At 50.9% G+C, this 17,497-nt stretch overlaps 2 protein-coding genes across 2 annotated transcripts; both read left to right on the forward strand.

Annotated features, from left to right (window-relative positions):
* Positions 1 to 192: 192 nt before the first annotated feature.
* On the forward strand, positions 193 to 3,905 carry LOC136392328 (keratin, type I cuticular Ha7-like). The gene is made up of 7 exons (XM_066364423.1): positions 193 to 681; positions 860 to 942; positions 1,777 to 1,933; positions 2,299 to 2,460; positions 2,553 to 2,678; positions 3,178 to 3,398; positions 3,791 to 3,905. The coding sequence occupies exons 1-7, from the start codon at positions 193 to 195 to the stop codon at positions 3,903 to 3,905; spliced, it is 1,353 nt and encodes a 450-aa protein (XP_066220520.1).
* Positions 3,906 to 11,186: 7,281 nt separating this feature from the next.
* LOC136392164 (keratin, type I cuticular Ha7-like) lies at positions 11,187 to 15,985 on the forward strand. Its single transcript, XM_066364215.1, has 7 exons — positions 11,187 to 11,615; positions 12,679 to 12,761; positions 13,709 to 13,865; positions 14,154 to 14,315; positions 14,409 to 14,534; positions 14,901 to 15,121; positions 15,850 to 15,985. The coding sequence occupies exons 1-7, from the start codon at positions 11,187 to 11,189 to the stop codon at positions 15,983 to 15,985; spliced, it is 1,314 nt and encodes a 437-aa protein (XP_066220312.1).
* The last annotated feature ends 1,512 nt before the right edge of the window (positions 15,986 to 17,497 follow it).

A 17,497-nucleotide genomic window follows, 5' to 3' on the forward strand; every position in this document is an offset into this window, starting at 1 on the left:
ACGAGGTGAGGAACCCAACAGCTGAGTAACAGGCACAACAACAGGTTGGGAATCAAGGTGCTGAAGTCAAAGCTCTGAGCCAACACCCACCTGGAACAGGGTATAAAAGGCCGAGGCGGGAAGGGGGTTCTCAGACTCAGTGTCTTGGCTTCCCAGCTGCTCTGAACTTCCTGTGTAGCATCAGCCTGCACCATGACTTCCTTCTACGTCAGCTCATGCCAGACTCTGGGCAGCAGGACTCCTGGAGAAAGACATGTCTGCGTCCCCCTCCCTGAGGTTGGGGGCCAGCCTGGGGTAGAGAACAAGGCCGCCTCCCTGGGCCTCTCTGCCACCCTGGCACACGCCAACCGAGTCCGTGTGGGCACGACCCCTCTGGGCCACCCCAATCTCTGTCTGCCCCACAGCTGCCACACTGCTTGCCCTTTGCCAGGGACCTGCCACATTCCTGCCAACATCGGAATCTGTGGGACCTATGGTGAAGGCACGCTGAACGGCCACGAGAAGGAGACCATGCAGATCCTGAACGACCGCCTGGCCAGCTACCTGGAGAAGGTGCGGCAGCTGGAGCGGGAGAACGCGGAGCTGGAGACCAAGATCCGAGAGTGGAGCAAATGCCATGAGACCACCGTGTGTCCCAACTACCAGGGCTACTTTCGGACCATTGAGGAGCTCCAGCAGAAGGTGAGGTTTGGAGTAGCCTGGGGTCTGAGGGAGGTGGAGGGCGTGCGGGCAAAAACCACTGAAGGCTCATAGAGTTTGGGGTTCTTGGGTTTTCTTGAGCAGGGGTGTCGCCACCACACATAGGGCTGAGCCCAGAATGTGATGCTAGTGTGTGAACTATCTTCCCGGTTTGCCTCAGATCCTGTGCAGCAAGGCGGAGAATGCCAGGCTGATTACCCAAATTGACAATGCCAAGCTGGCTGCCGACGACTTCAGGATCAAGTAAGTAAAGACTGAAGAGGGCTGAGGGTGACTCCTCTTCTCTGTTCTTTCTATTTGCCCATCAGAATACTTGGCACAAAGGAGCTATTCAAAAATAATTGTTGACAAGAAAAATGAGTGAATCAATGAATAAGTGTCCCCTTTCTTTCTCTCCAAACCCTAATTTAACCTACTATTACAGATGGTCATTATATAGGGTGGAAGAGAACAAAAGCATTAGAATAAAAAAGGAGGTAGAGTCTAGACTGGTTAGATCCTATGTCATTTTCTCCCCATATCTAGAAGATAAGAGGGCTTTGTGTCATAACTACACACAAAATCAAGTCATTGCAAGAATAAACTTTCGGTGCATTTGTCCCTGACTCACTGACCCTTGGTCTAATCCCTCACTGGGAAGCACTGTCACTGTAGCTTCTTGTATTAAGAGTTGCAATGAAAAAAAAATTAGAAAAATAATTAATCCAATGGGTGAAGCAGCAAACTGTAGGTCCAGAAGGCTTATTTTTAACCCATTTCTTTTTCTGGCTAACTGCCTCCTTTATGGCAGAATGGATAGTACATTTGAAGTCTGAACACTTGGGTTGAGTCCATGATTTACTATTAACCAAGGTATATAATCCTAGAACTCTCCTTATTCTGAGACTCAGTTTCCATCAGTCAATGGGCATAGTGATACAAATCCTGACCATGAGCTCTGTAGCTACAGGGTCCAACCCAGTGATTGTTGATCAGGTGAGGAAACGAGGATCCAAGGTGGTGAGCAGGTGGGGACCGGGGTCAGCTGGGAGGGGCTCTCCTTGGCATCTTGTTGACCCTGCACCTCCTGTGATGAAGGCACGAGAGTGAGCACTCCTTGCGCCTGCTGGTGGAGGCGGACATGTGCGGGCTGCACAAGCTCCTGGACGATCTGAGCCTGGCCAAGGCCGACCTGGAGGCCCAGCAGGAGTCCCTGACGCAGGAGCAGCTCTGCCTCAAGAGCAACCATGAGCAGGTCTGGCCCTGTGGCTGCACACTCGTGGGGGAGGACGGAGACTCAAAGGGCACACCGCCTACCCTGCGGCTCACAGAGCAGAACCTGGGCTCAGTCGGCATCAGGATAATGCGCTGATCTGGGGCCGAGTCAGGCTGACTCTGTGGGATGTGGCAGAGAGGGAGTTTCTTCTCTAAAACACTTGCCTTGTGGGTTTGGGCAGGTCTCCAGAGGGGCTCTTCCCGTCGGCCCTGGCAAGCAGACCTTTCCGGCCAGCAGGTGTGCGGCCCCGTTCCCCATACTGCCGGTCAGGAGAGGGATCGGTGCTGTCGGCTCCATCAAAAGCCCTTTTCTCACTTCGGGTGTCGGTCCTTCTGTCCCTGCAGGAAGTCCACACTCTGAAGTGTCAGCTGGGGGACAGGCTCCAGATTGAGCTGGACTCCGAGCCCCCCGTGGACCTGCACCGGGTGCTGGGGGAGATGCGCTGTCAGTACGAGGCCATGGTGGAGACCAACCGCCAGGACGTAGAGCAGTGGTTCCAAGCTCAGGTGAGGCGGGGCCGCAGAGCAGGAGGGCGCAGGGGGAGCCCGGCCTCCGTGTGGGCGGGGAGGCGATCACGTCTCCGTGCACTGTGCTTCAGTCCGAGGGCTTCAGCCTGCAGGCCACGTCCTGCTCTGAGGAGCTGCAGTGCTGCCAGTCGGAGATCCTGGAGCTGAGGTGCAAGGTGAACGCCCTGGAGGTGGAGCGCCAGGCCCAGCACAACCTGGTACGGGTCTTCCTTCGCCATCACCGCATCTGAATGCCACAGCTGTGTCCGGCAGCGGCATCTCTGAGAAGTCTCCCTCATCAGTTCAGTTAACACTAAGTTGGAGCTTGATCTAGGCCCCTCCCTCCCTAGTGGGGACAATTCGCTGGTAAGGCTAGTTTGATCCAGAAAAATGGTTCCTATTAAAAGTCAACTCCACTTTCTTCCGAATAAAGTGTGGAGGTCCGGGAAGTCATTTCACAAGATTTTTCTGGGTGTCTACTTCATGTCAGGTGTTGGAGATATTAGGGAGGAACACGACACAATTCAAGTTAGAGTGTGTGTGTGTGTGTGTGTGTGTGTGTAGAAAGTCACAGTTATTTTGACAATGCTTTCTCCAGAGCTCTGGGAATGTCCTATGACTTCTTGGAATTTGCCCCCTGCCTGGTGATTTGGCCATGATTTCCACTGCTGAATTTTTTGTCCCCTGGGACTCCTCCCCCACTATTTCCCATCGCAGAAGGACTGTCTACAGAACTCCCTGTGTGAGTCCGAGGCCCGCTTCGGCACCGAGCTGGCCCAGATGCAGTGCCTGATCAGCACCGTGGAGGAGCAGCTGGCCGAGATCCGGGCTGACCTGGAGCGGCAGAACCAGGAGTACCAGGTGCTGCTGGACGTCCGAGCCCGGCTGGAGAGTGAGATCAGCATGTACCAGAACCTTCTGGAGAGTGAGGACTGCAAGTATGTGTGACCTCGGCAATTTCTGGCCAAGCCACATACCTGACTGTCAGGCTTCTCAGGGATAACTGACATGCTTGTGGAAGCTCTCACCCTAAAGAACATGCCTCGCTTAGTCACTCATTTCCATAGCTGGTGTGAGCTCATTGTGCTGATGAGAAAATGGATCACAAATGGTAGCAGGGTCGCTAAGCCAAGTCCCCCCAGAGGACGCCTGGGTATGGAAAGACACAGCTGAGTGTGGAAGTGGGACTGATGGAAGAGGTTCTGTGGGCTGTGTGATTTCTTTGTGGCAGACCCTTCCTATGCCATTTTGGTCTGACCTTTTCTGTCTCCATCACTGCGACGTCTTTTTACTTCCCGTGTCTAACCCTTCCTTCCCTCTCTCCGTGTAGGCTCCCCTGCAACCCCTGCTCTACGCCTGCCTCCTGCGGCCTTCATCCAAGCTGTGGCCCCCCGACCTGCAGGTCTTCCTCAGCTGGTCGAGCCCGGGCCGAGAGCCGCTTCTGACGGTCCGAGTTCCACCCCAGGAGGTCGGGGCCGTGCGTACTGGGGCTAGGAGTGCCCAGCCTTGCTCAGCCTTCCTCTAGAAACACCAAACCCACTGGAGACCTTGTCAGTTAATCAAAGGGTAGCGGGTACTTCCACGTAGTGGCTTCCTGTTTGTGCCTTAGGCCAGCGATTTTTCAACTAGCGTGCCACAAAACATTTTAAAGTATGCAATACCTGACTATTTAGTCAGGGGCACTGACCTTTTCCCCCAAAGATTGTCAAATTAAAAAAAAAATTGACAACAGCCAACACAATAATAGCCATCTGGTGTGAATAAATCACAATTATGCCTACTTTCTTTTGTCAGATTGGCAAAAATATTTTTTTTGTTGGTGTGCTGCAGAATTTTAGTAATTATCATATTTTATGTATGCCATGAGATAAAAAGGTGTAAAGTTGTTGCTTTAGGCTGATTTTTTTTTGCCAATATTGTATTGTCTTCCACTTAAACTACTGTTTTTTTCCCCCCAGTCTCTCTTCTGGGGTTTTGGTTCTACGCCAGTGCTTGAGAATCTTCTAAAATGTAATCGGGCTCCTGTATTACCTGGTTAATAAACCTGTTCCTGTGCCAGTGCTGTCCTTGCTGTGTTTGGCAGTATATGTGCTGTGACCAAGAGCCCTGGTCCTTAAGCCCTCGGCGGCCGCAGGCCCTGACGTGTGGCAGGGGCACGGGGCCTGTGCCTCGGCAGGAAGGCTCTGTGCTGACACTGGGCCCATCATTCCTCTGTCCATTGACCCCTGCAGACTGGTGAGAGGAAGCCGTGCTGGCTGCCAAGTGTGAATTCCTTCAGAACAGCTCCGAACTAACGTGTCCCTACAGTGCTTTCAGCATCGTCAGCCTCTTGGTATTTTGTTCAAGAGCAAAATCACATAAATTAGAGCTCCAATCCAGTCAAAGGGAGGTCGTGTTTGGGACTGCCTTGGACAAGTTGCAATTTTTTTTTTTCTTGCCGTCAGACTGACCCCTTCACGGAGGCATGGAATTTCTTTCTGGTCTTAGACCTGGAGGCCCAGATCGGGCCCTGGGAACAGTTGTCCCGGTCCTGGCCCACTTTTGGGCTGTGGTTTTCCCTAGAGAGATGCTGTCATTGATGTACGTGCTTGCCTCACTCTGCTGCCGCCTTCCAAGTGCTGGGGTGGGGACCGCTGTTGCCACGGGGGTTCCGGACGCCTGCCTGCCTCTCGGACGTGGCTCTGGCACGGGCCAAGGTGGTTCACGGCCAGAGTCGGTGGGAGAGCACCTGGGGAGCAGCACTAGGAAGCCCCCTTCATGCTGTGCTTGTCAATTTTGCTTTTTGGCAAGTGCTGGGTGTGTCCAGAAGAAGGAGGTTCTCAGATTTCAGCTCGCCCACATCCCTGGGTCCAAAGATGAGTGCAAACTCGGTCCTTCTTCGTGGTAGCATAGTATGGTGGCAAGAGCGTGCGTTCTAGAATCAGCAAAGCTGGGCTCAAATCTCACCTCTGTGACACCAGCTGAATGCAGTTGGCCAGGTCACTACAATCTCTTGAGACCTATTCCTCAGCTGTAAAATGAGAATAAGTCTATTTCCCTCTCACTGATGTCGAGGGATAATCCATATCATGTTCCCAGCATACAGAAGTCCCTCAATAAATATTGGTTTATGGGGCTCCCTCGGATCAGCAGGGACAATCTTTTCTTCCTCAAGGGAAAGAGGAGCTGACGAGGTGGTGGAGAAGCCATTGGTAGCACCAGGGGCCACATATACCCGTGTTAGTGCCCTGGAAGTGTGTTCATGCTCCTGTCCACTTATAAACAATCATGAAAATTATTCAGCCCTGGTGGCCAGTTAGCTCACTTGGCTATAGCGTCATCCTGAAACACCAGGGTTATGAGTTCGATACTCAGTCAGGCACATATGGGAAGCAGATAATGAATGCATCACTAACTGCAACAACAAATGAATGCTTCCCTTTCTCTCTGTCTCCCTCTCTGTCTCTCTAAAATTATTCAATAAATAATAATAAAAAAGAACCAATGACAGCATGAATGGAACAACAAATTGGTTTCTCTGTATCTTCTTCTTTCTCTTTCTAAAAATCAAGAAAAACAAACACAGCAAAACAAAAAACCCAAAACAACAACAAAAAACGTCCACTTTTATTACTGGAGCTCAATTTCCCACTCCATGTGGCCTAACTGAAATTAAAAAATACCATATATATATATGTAAAAAATACCATATATATATAATAATATATATATTCTTTGGGCTGTCAGAGGACAAGGGCATCCATTGGGCTCCTTTGGGCTCCTTCTATTAAGTAACACCCAAGGGTCATATATTTTAAGGAGTGGCCATGGCCCCTTCCTGTGCCAGGGCCGTGGAAATCTCGTTTGTCTCCCACTTCCCCAGCCAGGTCACACCCCGAATGAACTCTAATTGTGGGACCCCCGTGGCTACCAGGGGTGGCAGGAAAGGTGACTCAGACATAGGGGGGACGGCAGGTTAGGGAGGCTGGCAGGTGGCTGGCTCAGGACACTTGGACTTTGTGGTTTTACTCACAGCCATTATTACAGTCTGAGGGCTCAGGGCTCCCTCTGGCACCAAGTCCAAGCACCCCTTCCTCAGGCTGATTCTTCTATCAGCACATCACGGTCCCCTCCGTGGCCTGGTCGCACCACCACACCCTCACAGACTGGTCCTAGCTGTGGTATTTGTTTTGGCTTTGGTCACAATCATCTCAGCCAGGTGGACAATATTCCTCCCTGAGACATTTGCTGCTTTGGCTTGAGACCAGGTCCAGTTTTGAGCCACCTGGTCAGTCTTCAGTTAACCAGCCCTGCACCCATGTGCTGGTTTATATATTTCTTTCAGTGGGTCTCTTCGGGCCCCTCCATCCACCATCTATTTTTTTTCCCCTTCAAATGCCATTTTCCTCAAATCCCAGAGAAACGGAAAGGAGCAGGCTGGCTGGCGGTGGGCCCTTGGGGACAGATGCCAGCAGTCACTGAGAGTGCTCTGGGAAGGGACCCACACCCCTGCACCTACCACTGTCCACACCCAGAAACCAAGACAATCCAGGTGGAATTCTGGACTTTCCAGAACAGGAGATTTTACATTCAGACACTAGTTTTTCTCTGGTCCATCACGAGTGCCAGCTAAGGCCCTGCCTGGGCCTCTCTTCATCACCTTCCTTTCTTCCAAGAACAGAATCAAATTTGTCCCTTCTGATGTCCGCTTATAATCTTCACAAGTTCATCTTGTTGAATCATTTGTCTTTTTTCATCTAATTCAGTATTTCTCCAACCCTTTTCTCATTCATGGCTTTTCATTTAATGAGCATTTAAAAGAACTCACATCTTCTCAATGAATGCTTTTTAAGTTTCAAAAATATAAATACCAAACTCATTTTATGACTAAAAGACGGCTCATTTAGGATACAGGTTGTGTTTGCTTTCAAATGGCACTCGCTCTATCCTAAATATCTTCCCTGCCAACCTGCTTTGGATTCTAAATGCCCTGGAGTGTCCTTCCCTCACTGAGAAACAGGGCTCCTGTTCAGGTGTGAGACCCTGGGCTAACCTGACCTCCCTCCCTACCTGCCAGGTGTAAGAAACCTCAGTCACTCAGGAGGGTTTCTCAGTGGTCCAAACAGCTCGGGCCACTCTCTCCTGGCTCCGGACAGTTACCTCCGACACCCCCCACCCCCGGGGGCAGTCCCCCTGACTACATTTCACACTCTCCAAACCTGAATCCCACTTATCTCCCTTGAGCCAGAGCTCTTTGCCTTGACTTGCCAGCTTCTTTTCCCATCACGTTATTGTCCCAGGAACCCAGGGGTGACCTCAAGGACATTGTGGTGTCCCTCCCTCCTTGGATCTCCCATATACAGTGAATTGCTCAGCCTTATTGAATCCTTTTGTAATGTCCCTGTCCTCTGTCCCTTCCTTCCTGTGGACCCTGTGGCAGCTGGATTTGGTTTCCAGTACCTTCTGCCAGGGTTCTCACAACAGCCTCCACCTGCCTATCTTTCAGGTTCCAGGTCAAGCCTCTTTGATACTCTACATCTGGAACGCCCTCTGACCTCTTCCTCCTCTGAGTTACACGGCCTGTCTCTATTGCCCTCAGGTTTTCACAAAGTGGGAGTTTCCCTCATTCAGCTCTGCACCCTCCGTGGTGCCTTGAGAGGGTGTCACTGTGGCAGGAGCTCCTGACCATTGGATCACCTGGAGTAGGTCACTGGGCAAGGTCACTGATGGTGGTAAACACTGCCTTGGTGAATACTGCCCACATCTGTATACATCTGTATACACCTACTGGCAGTCCCTCAGTCCAAAGTCATCAGAAATTTTATTCTAAGGCCCCACTTCAGGGTGATAGGAACTTTGGGGAACGTATTCAGAGGATGTACTCAGGAGGGCCGGCAAGGGGTCTGGGAACCATGTTAACCCGTGGACCAGGAACGAGCACCCACATAGCAGTCACAAAGAGCTGGAGGTCTGCTATGGGGCAGAATGGCTGGATTTATCCTCTCTGGGGCTCCGTGGATAGAATGAGAGAGTAAATTAACTGAAGGGCAAACTCTGTGACTTACTCGCTAATGTATCACGAAGGTCCAGCACCAGGGCCTGCTTGGCACAGGTAGGCACTCAATAAATCATTGTTGAATGAATGAATAAAAGAACAAATGAAAACAAGAGGTAGAAATAGCAGGGAGGTAGATTTTGCATCAAGAACTATTTAATAATCCTTATGTTGTAAGTCTCTAAGGCAAAGCTTGCTGTCATTTATCCCTTGATCCCACTGTCTTGCACAAAGTCTGGGATACTGTGAGCCACAGGGGCTGAGCTGGAGAATGATGTGATAAGTTGCCCTGGAAAATGGTGGTCTGGGCAACTAGTTAGAGAGAGGTTATCATGAGGGAGGAGAAACCAGAAGAATGCAGAGGAGAGGGGGGGGACCTGCAATGTCTGGGGTCTTATGCTGACCTCAGTGTTCTTGACTGAGGGAACAAGGGCAGACAGAAAAGTTTGAAAAATAACAAACCACGGGTATGGACCTTGCTGGTTATCAGTTCCTTGAAATGAACTTGCAGCTCCAGCAAGAAGAATAAGTAATGAAATGATCAAGGACAGACCCTCCCACCTCCTCTCCCCTTCCCCTCCCTAAGACGTGAAAGTCACATAGGCCTGCAAACAAAGAAGTCATAGAAATCAGGCATGTGTCACGGAAAGCTAAAGCTGCAAAGGTATATAAGATGTGAGAAATCTAACTTCAGGGAGCGTGTGTTTTGTGGCCTCTTTTGGGATCACGCTGCTCTGCCGGCTGAATAAATCCTACTTCCTTCATCGAGTTGTCTGGGCGTTTCTGTCCTCCTTTGATTCCTGCAATAATCAGAAGGGATTTAATACCATGGGGTCCTAGACTAGAGGACTTACAAATCCTTTTTGGCTGGGGGAACTTACGTTTTGGAGCCAGCTATAACATGTACTGCCTCCTCAAGGGCCCTCCTGGTGGATTCATTCATCTCAAAAATGGGGTCAAAGCAGCGTCTTCGTTAGCATAGTCTGGAGGCTGGCTGGCTGCCCTCTCCCAGGGCTTATTAAACAACTGGCCACTGGCTTTTTTGTTCCAGGAATAGAGGAAGCCATAAAACTTCTGATGCTCTGAGTGTGTCTGAGGATTAAGGAAATTTAAATTTTGTTCTAGAGTCTCCTAAGTAATGGATAATCAAGGTAGGTGGTTGCATTTCAAAAGAAATGCAAGAAGTCTCCAAAGATGAAAGATCAAAGTTCTTGAGTATGTATCGTTTAAAATAAGATGGGAGGGACTCAGTGGTTGGGAGCATCAGTGTCTAACAAGGAAAAATGCCCGGAAAGCATGGGGAGGTGCCTGAGAACAGACACCCTAAAGTATAATTCACTGCCCGCCCTAATTAGACTGTAGATTCCAATACACAAGGACAGCATTTTATTTCTCGGGAATCACAAATCACCCAGTTTCATTCCCAAGTTTTACCCACTTCCGAAACTGTTGATCCGCTTCACCCTTGCACAGGGAATGTCTTAACTGCCCAAATCAGTTTGATACGTTGTATTTTCATTTTAATTCAGTTCAAAATACTTTTAATTTCTCTTTGATTTCTTCTTAGACCTGTGGGTTACTAAAGAGTGTTAGTTTTCAAACTGCCAAAAATCAGTTTAGAATTGAGGTTTCTCTTTCATTTTTCTAGCCTAGTGTTTCCCCCTAATATTTACACAGGAAACTTCTTTCTCTTTCATGTTACTTTCCTTCCAGAGGAACCTGGCTATTTTTCTTCCTATTTGAGGAAGGTCAGCTACCAGGGGTGGGTGGATCTCATTGTTGGCTTGTCTTTCTCTGAAGACTAGGACGGTCCTGGCACTGAAGGCTTCCTGAAGTCTGGACTGAACACAACTTTCTGGGGCTGGCATGTACGTCTTCACTGTAAGCACCAACGCAGGTAGACCTTTTTCCATTTCCCAAACATGTTTGATTCTGTTCATTTTGTTCCCTGTGAGAGATCCTCTCTCCCCCAATCCCTCATGGAAACCATCATTCAAAAAACGTTTTAAATGTTCCCTATTCTGTGAAGTCTTTTTCTGGTCTCTCAATCTGCTCTCTTCTTAAAATCTTCACAGCTCTTGTATTTAAAAAAATTGTTTTGAACACTCCTCTTATTGCCTTTATAATATCAAGGCTATTTAGTTTCTTATCTCTCTTATTAAAACCTCCGTGTCCCCCCCTGAGCCCTCCATAGGTATCTGCGGAAACAGACTAACCGTGGTCTTCCTTCTTCCTCAATGTGCCTGATTGACTAATATTTTAGACTTTGTCACGATGAGGACATTCCAAGGTAAGAAAAGACTAGAGGAGTGACAGAGATTCTGAGGAAACATTGGGCATCTCTGGGTTTAGATGATTTCACAGATATAAGCTGACATAGGCAAAGAGTTCACAGCCCCAGAAGGTGGGCAGCTCAGCGAAGAGCCTTTTTCTCTGTGTGCCAGGACTCTGCAATGGATGAGAAGCAATCTGTGTGGCTTAGACCTCTTTCATAACTCATTAACTCTTTATAGGAGACAAAATCTCTGACTAACCGAGTGATCGTACAGCATTTGACATAAATATTAATGAGCAAAATGCCAGTTTTTTTGCACCAACTCCCACTACAGGCCTATATAAGAGCTGAAGAAGGGAGGTTGTAGCTCAAGCAAATCCAACCGTGGACGAAGCAGGAGTCTCGCCTTTTAGCACCATGACTTCCGACTGTTGTAGTTCTCTCCTCAGTGGGCAGGTTTCAGAGGCCAAGGCTGCCTCCCTGGGCCTCTCTGCCACCCTGGCACACGCCAACCGAGTCCGTGTGGGCACGACCCCTCTGGGCCACCCCAATCTCTGTCTGCCCCACAGCTGCCACACTGCTTGCCCTTTGCCAGGGACCTGCCACATTCCTGCCAACATCGGAATCTGTGGGACCTATGGTGAAGGCACGCTGAACGGCCACGAGAAGGAGACCATGCAGATCCTGAACGACCGCCTGGCCAGCTACCTGGAGAAGGTGCGGCAGCTGGAGCGGGAGAACGCGGAGCTGGAGACCAAGATCCGAGAGTGGAGCAAATGCCATGAGACCACCGTGTGTCCCAACTACCAGGGCTACTTTCGGACCATTGAGGAGCTCCAGCAGAAGGTGAGGTTTGTGGTGCTTCAGATCATGGGTTGGCAAACTATGGCCCGTGGGCCAAATCCAGTCTGCTGTCTGATTTTGCAAATAAAGTTTTATTGCTACAGCGCTGCTCATTCAGTGATGTATGTATGGTCCATGGCTGCTTTGTGCTACAACGGCAGAGTGGAGCAGTCATGACAGAGACTCATGGTCTGCAAAGCCTAAGATATTGGTATTTATTATCTGGCCCTTTACAGAAAAAGCTTACTGACCCTTGCACTAAATGTCCAGAGCCTGAATTGGCAGTGGAAGCAGTAATAGCTGAAGTGTTGTGTAGATTGTGGGAAGAGGACCTCTTCAGTGAAGATGAAAGGGGATGTATGAAGGACAAGACGTAGGGTTTGACTCTCCAGGGTTCTGAGATTATACTTACTTAGTCTCAGTACTTACAATTCCTAAATTGTAGCTGCAAAAACAGTGCAACCCAGCTTCTGGTAAAAGGGGTCAGAGGGACTATGTTCTAATTCTTATCTTAGCCAGTGTGTATCCATTTAGGAGCACTGGCCTCTTATGCACATCTGCTGTCCCCTCTGATTATCAAGTCAAGGCTTCTTAAGAGCCTTCATCTTAGTTGTGGAGACAGGAAGACAAACAATGTCAGAACAGGGGCCACGGAAATCTGGCTAGATTCAGAGAAGACCTCTGGGGAGGCGGACCAACCAGCACAAAGGTCTTCATATTAGGAATGGATCCCACCTTATCTAAAACTTTCATAACCAGCCACTGTTCTCTGGTCTAGACTCCAGATCTTGTTTCTAGCTAAGTATCAGAGCTGGAAAAATAAACTCTCTTTATTCTGTGTTCAGTTTGCTACTTCCTTCTGCCTCCTGGTTCCTCAGCCAAGCATCCTCTTACATTTCGTCCTCCCCTGCCCCTCACCATACAAGCATCTCCAACATGTTGGGGAGTTTGTATTGTCCAAGGGGATGCTGCAGTTTGAACTCCAGTCAACAGAACTTCCTTTGACCTGAGGCCACAGACGGTCTGAGTACAGTGAAGCACTGAGGTCCTGTGGTTCTTTCCCCAGGTCCTGTGCATCAAAGCTGAGAACAACAGGCTGGTCGTGCAGATTGACAATGCCAAGCTGGCTGCAGATGAGTTCAGGACCAAGTGAGTTGTGGTCGGACGGGGAAGGGGAGAAGCCAGAGGCTCTCCCAGTGTCTTCTCTCTTGTGATGCAGTTAGTCTCAGAGATGTAATTGGACAGGACACAAACCAACAGTTCCAGCAAGAGAAAACAAAGGGCATTAAATGCAAGATCTTGGAAGGAACCCAAGTTCCCCACTGTGTTTGTTTAGCTCTTATAGTCTACAGCATGATTTAGAAACATTGGCCACTTGATTCGACTGTAAGAAGAACCTTGTGAGGCAGGTAGGGCCAGAAGTCAGGTGGCTACTGAGTGTCAGAACTAGAACTTGGCCCCCAATCTCCTATCCTGCAGCCATTTCCTGTGAAACTCTGCTGCCTCAGGGAGGACGTGATCCCACACTGCAGCTTGTCCAGTTTGTGAGCACTAGTAATTCCTGATGCCGTGCAGGCATGTGAAAGTCAAAGGCTTCACACCACTGAAGAAGGTCTCACCCGGGAGCAGGAGGGAGCACTATGTTTTATTGTCTTTCTTAAGGGCATTGTGGAAGGCTCAATCCTCTAGAGCTAAAATAAGCCATTTCCTTCCACCCCTTCTGGCAGTTTGGCTTCCAATCTGAGCGGGAGTCCAGGGTCCACCTCAACAGGGAAAAAGGAAGAGGGGGGGTCTGCGGCGATCACACTGCACTGCAACTGCCTGAGTACTCTGCTGCCGCCCCTTCGGCCATCACCGTGCGTCCGTTCCGGTCCCCCAGTACCGGCCACTCTGGCCACTCTGCCTGGTTTATCTTAGGTGCTTATTGTTGAATGAGCGGGGATCATCCTGTCGCTTTCTGGTTGTGAGTGCACTACACAGGAAATGCCAACTCACGGTTAGACAGCAGAGAGAGGCCAGTGAGGTTATGGTGATAAGCTGGGTGCTGGGGCCTCCTCTGCTCTTGAACTCCAACTCCTGCGCCCACCCTGGTAAAGGTACCAGATGGAGCACTCACTCCACCAGCTGGTGGAGGCCGACATCTGTGGCCTGCGCAGGGCGCTGGATGACCTCACACTCGCCAAGTGCGACCTGGAGGCCCAGGTGGAGTCCCTGAAGGAGGAGCTGCTCTGCCTCAAGAAGAACCATGAGCAGGTGGGTGGCCCGCTGCGTGAGACGTAGACTCCTGGGGAGCGAATTCAGGCTCATTGGGGGGAAGAAATGAGGCTCTTCCTCTTGCTCAGGATGGAGGCTCTGCAGGCCGTGCCCTGTGGTTAAACCTCATAAGCTATGAAGGGTGCTCTCTCAGTGGGAGCGTGTTTTTCATCCACAGAGGAGTGCAGGGGAATCACTGGGGATGGTGGGCGGCAGGAGACTGCCGAGGCTCTGGGTGGGGCGCAGTGGGGGCTCCATGAACGGGACGTCCTCCTCCTGTGCCCACAGGAAGTCCACACTCTGAAGTGTCAGCTGGGGGACAGGCTCCAGATTGAGCTGGACTCCGAGCCCCCCGTGGACCTGCACCGGGTGCTGGGGGAGATGCGCTGTCAGTACGAGGCCATGGTGGAGACCAACCGCCAGGACGTAGAGCAGTGGTTCCAAGCTCAGGTGAGGCGGGGCCGCAGAGCAGGAGGGCGCAGGGGGAGCCCGGCCTCCGTGTGGGCAGGGAGGCGATCACTGTCTCCGTGCACTGTGCTTCAGTCCGAGGGCTTCAGCCTGCAGGCCATGTCCTGCTCTGAGGAGCTGCAGTGCTGCCAGTCGGAGATCCTGGAGCTGAGGTGCAAGGTGAACGCCCTGGAGGTGGAGCTTCAGGCTCAGCACAACCTGGTGAGCTGCTTTGCATGCATGGAAGACTCAGCTGGGCTCCCCCTCCCATGAGCAGTTCCCAGTTTAGTATATGTTTACCTTAAATACAGACCAGGGCACAGCTTTAACCTTGATCTCATCTCCTTCGCATTGAACATGTTCATAGATGTGAATGCTGAGGAAATGAATACTAATCCAGATGAGGGAGGCTCTGCAAACCTAGCCTAAGGTCTACGATGAGGAGCCATAGCACGTTGTCAGTGCCTCCGCCTGGCGACTGCTGACAGGAGCTGGACTGTCCTCCAGGCCCGGCAACGTCTGGGGGTGTCATGGTCTGACTGCAGAGCCTGAGAGCAGGAACCCGTGATTTTTTCTTTGGCACCACAGAAGGACTGTCTGCAGAACTCCCTGTGTGAGGCGGAGGCCCGCTACGGCACCGAGCTGGCCCAGATGCAGTGCCTGACCAGCACTGTGGAGGCCCAGCTGGCCGAGATCCGGGCTGACCTGGAGCGGCAGAACCAGGAGTACCAGGTGCTGCTGGACATCCGGGCCCGGCTGGAGGATGAGATCGCCACGTACCAGAACCTTCTGGAGAGCGAGGACTGCAAGTATGTCCTCTGATGTCTGTGTTCGTGTCATGTGTAAGAGCAGAGACCCCTTACTGGCAATGACCTAAAAGGAAGAGATGGCATAGTGGATGAGGTCCTTGAAGGCAAAGTTGCTACCTGGTCAGCCTGGTGAGCTGCCTGGATGCGGAGGAGACTGTGCAGGAGTTTTTCAGCTCATGCCGCCCATTGTGTTGACCACGTTCCTCTCCTAGATGCTAGTCCCCGCCACAGAGGCTGCGATGGACAGCTCAGCGCATGTAGCGTTTACTAAGTTCTCCCTGGAAAAGGTACTCCAGCAGCAGGGATCCTCACACTCAACATTAAAAATAATACTGCACAGGGCAATATTACCTGTCTCTCATTTAGTTCTTCAATAGTGTAGTGGAAAAGGGAAGATGCATTCCATACCACTTAACGCAATGAGGAACAAGATCAGGGGCTGTGTTTAAATGAAGGGCATGGACGATGTCTGTCCTGCTCTTGTCCATCAGCCTTTCTGCCTTTCTCTCTGCCGTGTGCCTTTCCACATGGCAGGTAACACTCATTTTACATAGGGTGCTCGGAGCTCGGGCCGCAGCTCCACTGTGGACTGGGCAATCACTCCCCTTTCTAGAGGGACCTCTACAGTCTAAAATCCTGTTTGTTCCTCCAATTCTGAAGTGCCTATTACTTTTGCCTTTTGTGTACCTCTGATGCTAATGCCACAAAGAGCTATTTCCTCTCTGCAGGCTTCCTGGTAACCCGTGTACGACTCCAGCCTCCAGCACCCCTTGTCCAGCCCCTGCAGGCTGGACCTCCCACTCTTCCTGCCATTCCGGGCCTTCTCAGGCCTCCTGTGGGCCCTGCTCGTCGCCTCGATGCTGACATATTCCCCAGTCGGAGGTTCCAGGGAGCGGAAACCGTCCCTTAGGCCCCACCAGGCCTGCCACTCGCCTTGGTCCTCAGCCAGCCAGGAGACTGAAGCCAGGAGGGCGGAGCTTCTCTGTTGGCCAGTTTTCCAGACCAGCAGCTCGGCTCCGGTCCCTGGATTTGTGCTTCCTCTTCTCTCTTCTGCTTTCTCTCTTCCCTTGCCCTCTGGTCTCTCTGAGATGTGGTAGGTAGCCTTGTTTTTATTTTACTAATAAACTTCACTCTTGCAGCATAGGGAGCCCAATGCCAGTGGGTCTCCGTTTCTCCCTCCGGTGCCGAGTGCGTTGCCGGAGCGCCTTGAGCCCGCGGTTCCCACAGAGGCGGGGCTTGGGGCTCACTGGCCAGCGTGGTTCTGGGGGATGGCAAAGCCGGAGACAACGGGGGTTAAACTGGGACTTCAGCAAAACGGCACGGATGAGAGAGATCCTGGCTCTTGACCTGACCAAGCCTATTTAGAGCCAGACTCACAGAGCTTTTAAGACATAAACACTAAATAAAAATCCGCCCTTTATCTGGATGAAACAACATGGCTCTTGTGCAAAGGAAAAAGCTCCATCCAGAGGCTCGGCCAGGTTTCCTGGGAATACCCCGCATGAGGCCAGCTTTTGTGATCTCATGTTCATCGTGAGCAAGGCCCTGAGCTGGGCTTTACAGACATTGTAACCAGGGTCCCACAGAAACCCTGCCAACGGGGAGCGGCCGTCACTGTTCTCAGCCGGTGGCTGAGTCCAGACTTGAACCTCAGTCTCTTTGAACGACATCCAGAGCCTATACTCTGGAAGCTTTGGGAGAGAAAAAAATTAAACATGAGAAGGTTCAGCATGGTGGTTCTTAAAGTGTGGTCCTCCAACCAGCAGCACCAGCATTATCTGGAAACTTGTTGAAAATTCAAATTCTGGAGCCCCACCCCAGACTTTCTGAATCGGTAGTCTGGTTAACCAAGACGTCCAGATGATTCTGTATACTCTCATGTTTGAGAATCACTGGGTTAGGGGGTTTGTTTGGGAAGTGAGCTGCTGCCTGGCCAGACACTGCAGAAGGGGTTGGCCTTGCTCTCCTGGTAAGTCCCATGGGCAAGGAACCCCTCAGACCATTGAGATAGTGCGTTTCCTCTGCACATCACGAAACTCTGGACATGTTAAATGATGGTGATTGCTGAGCCTGTCAGACTATCGTCTAGAAAGGGTCAAACTGACCTGCTCAAGCTCCTCAACAGGCTCCACTGGCAGGTTCCTCTGGCAGCGGCTGAGCTTGTAACTTGTAGGCACTAGACACACGGACCAGAGGCTCCATATTTAGGCAGCCATGGCCGAGAACAGCATGTCTCTTGAAAGCATCATTGCAACTGGCCAAATATGGGAGGCAGTGAGTTCCCCATCATTGAAGACATTCAAGCAGAGCCTTTGCAAACATCTGGTGGGATGTTGAGGAGGGGACTCAGGTATCTGATGTGTCTGGATGAGGTGA

Source organism: Saccopteryx leptura, chromosome 2, assembly GCF_036850995.1.
Source record: "Saccopteryx leptura isolate mSacLep1 chromosome 2, mSacLep1_pri_phased_curated, whole genome shotgun sequence".
Taxonomy (NCBI): Eukaryota; Metazoa; Chordata; class Mammalia; order Chiroptera; family Emballonuridae; genus Saccopteryx; species Saccopteryx leptura.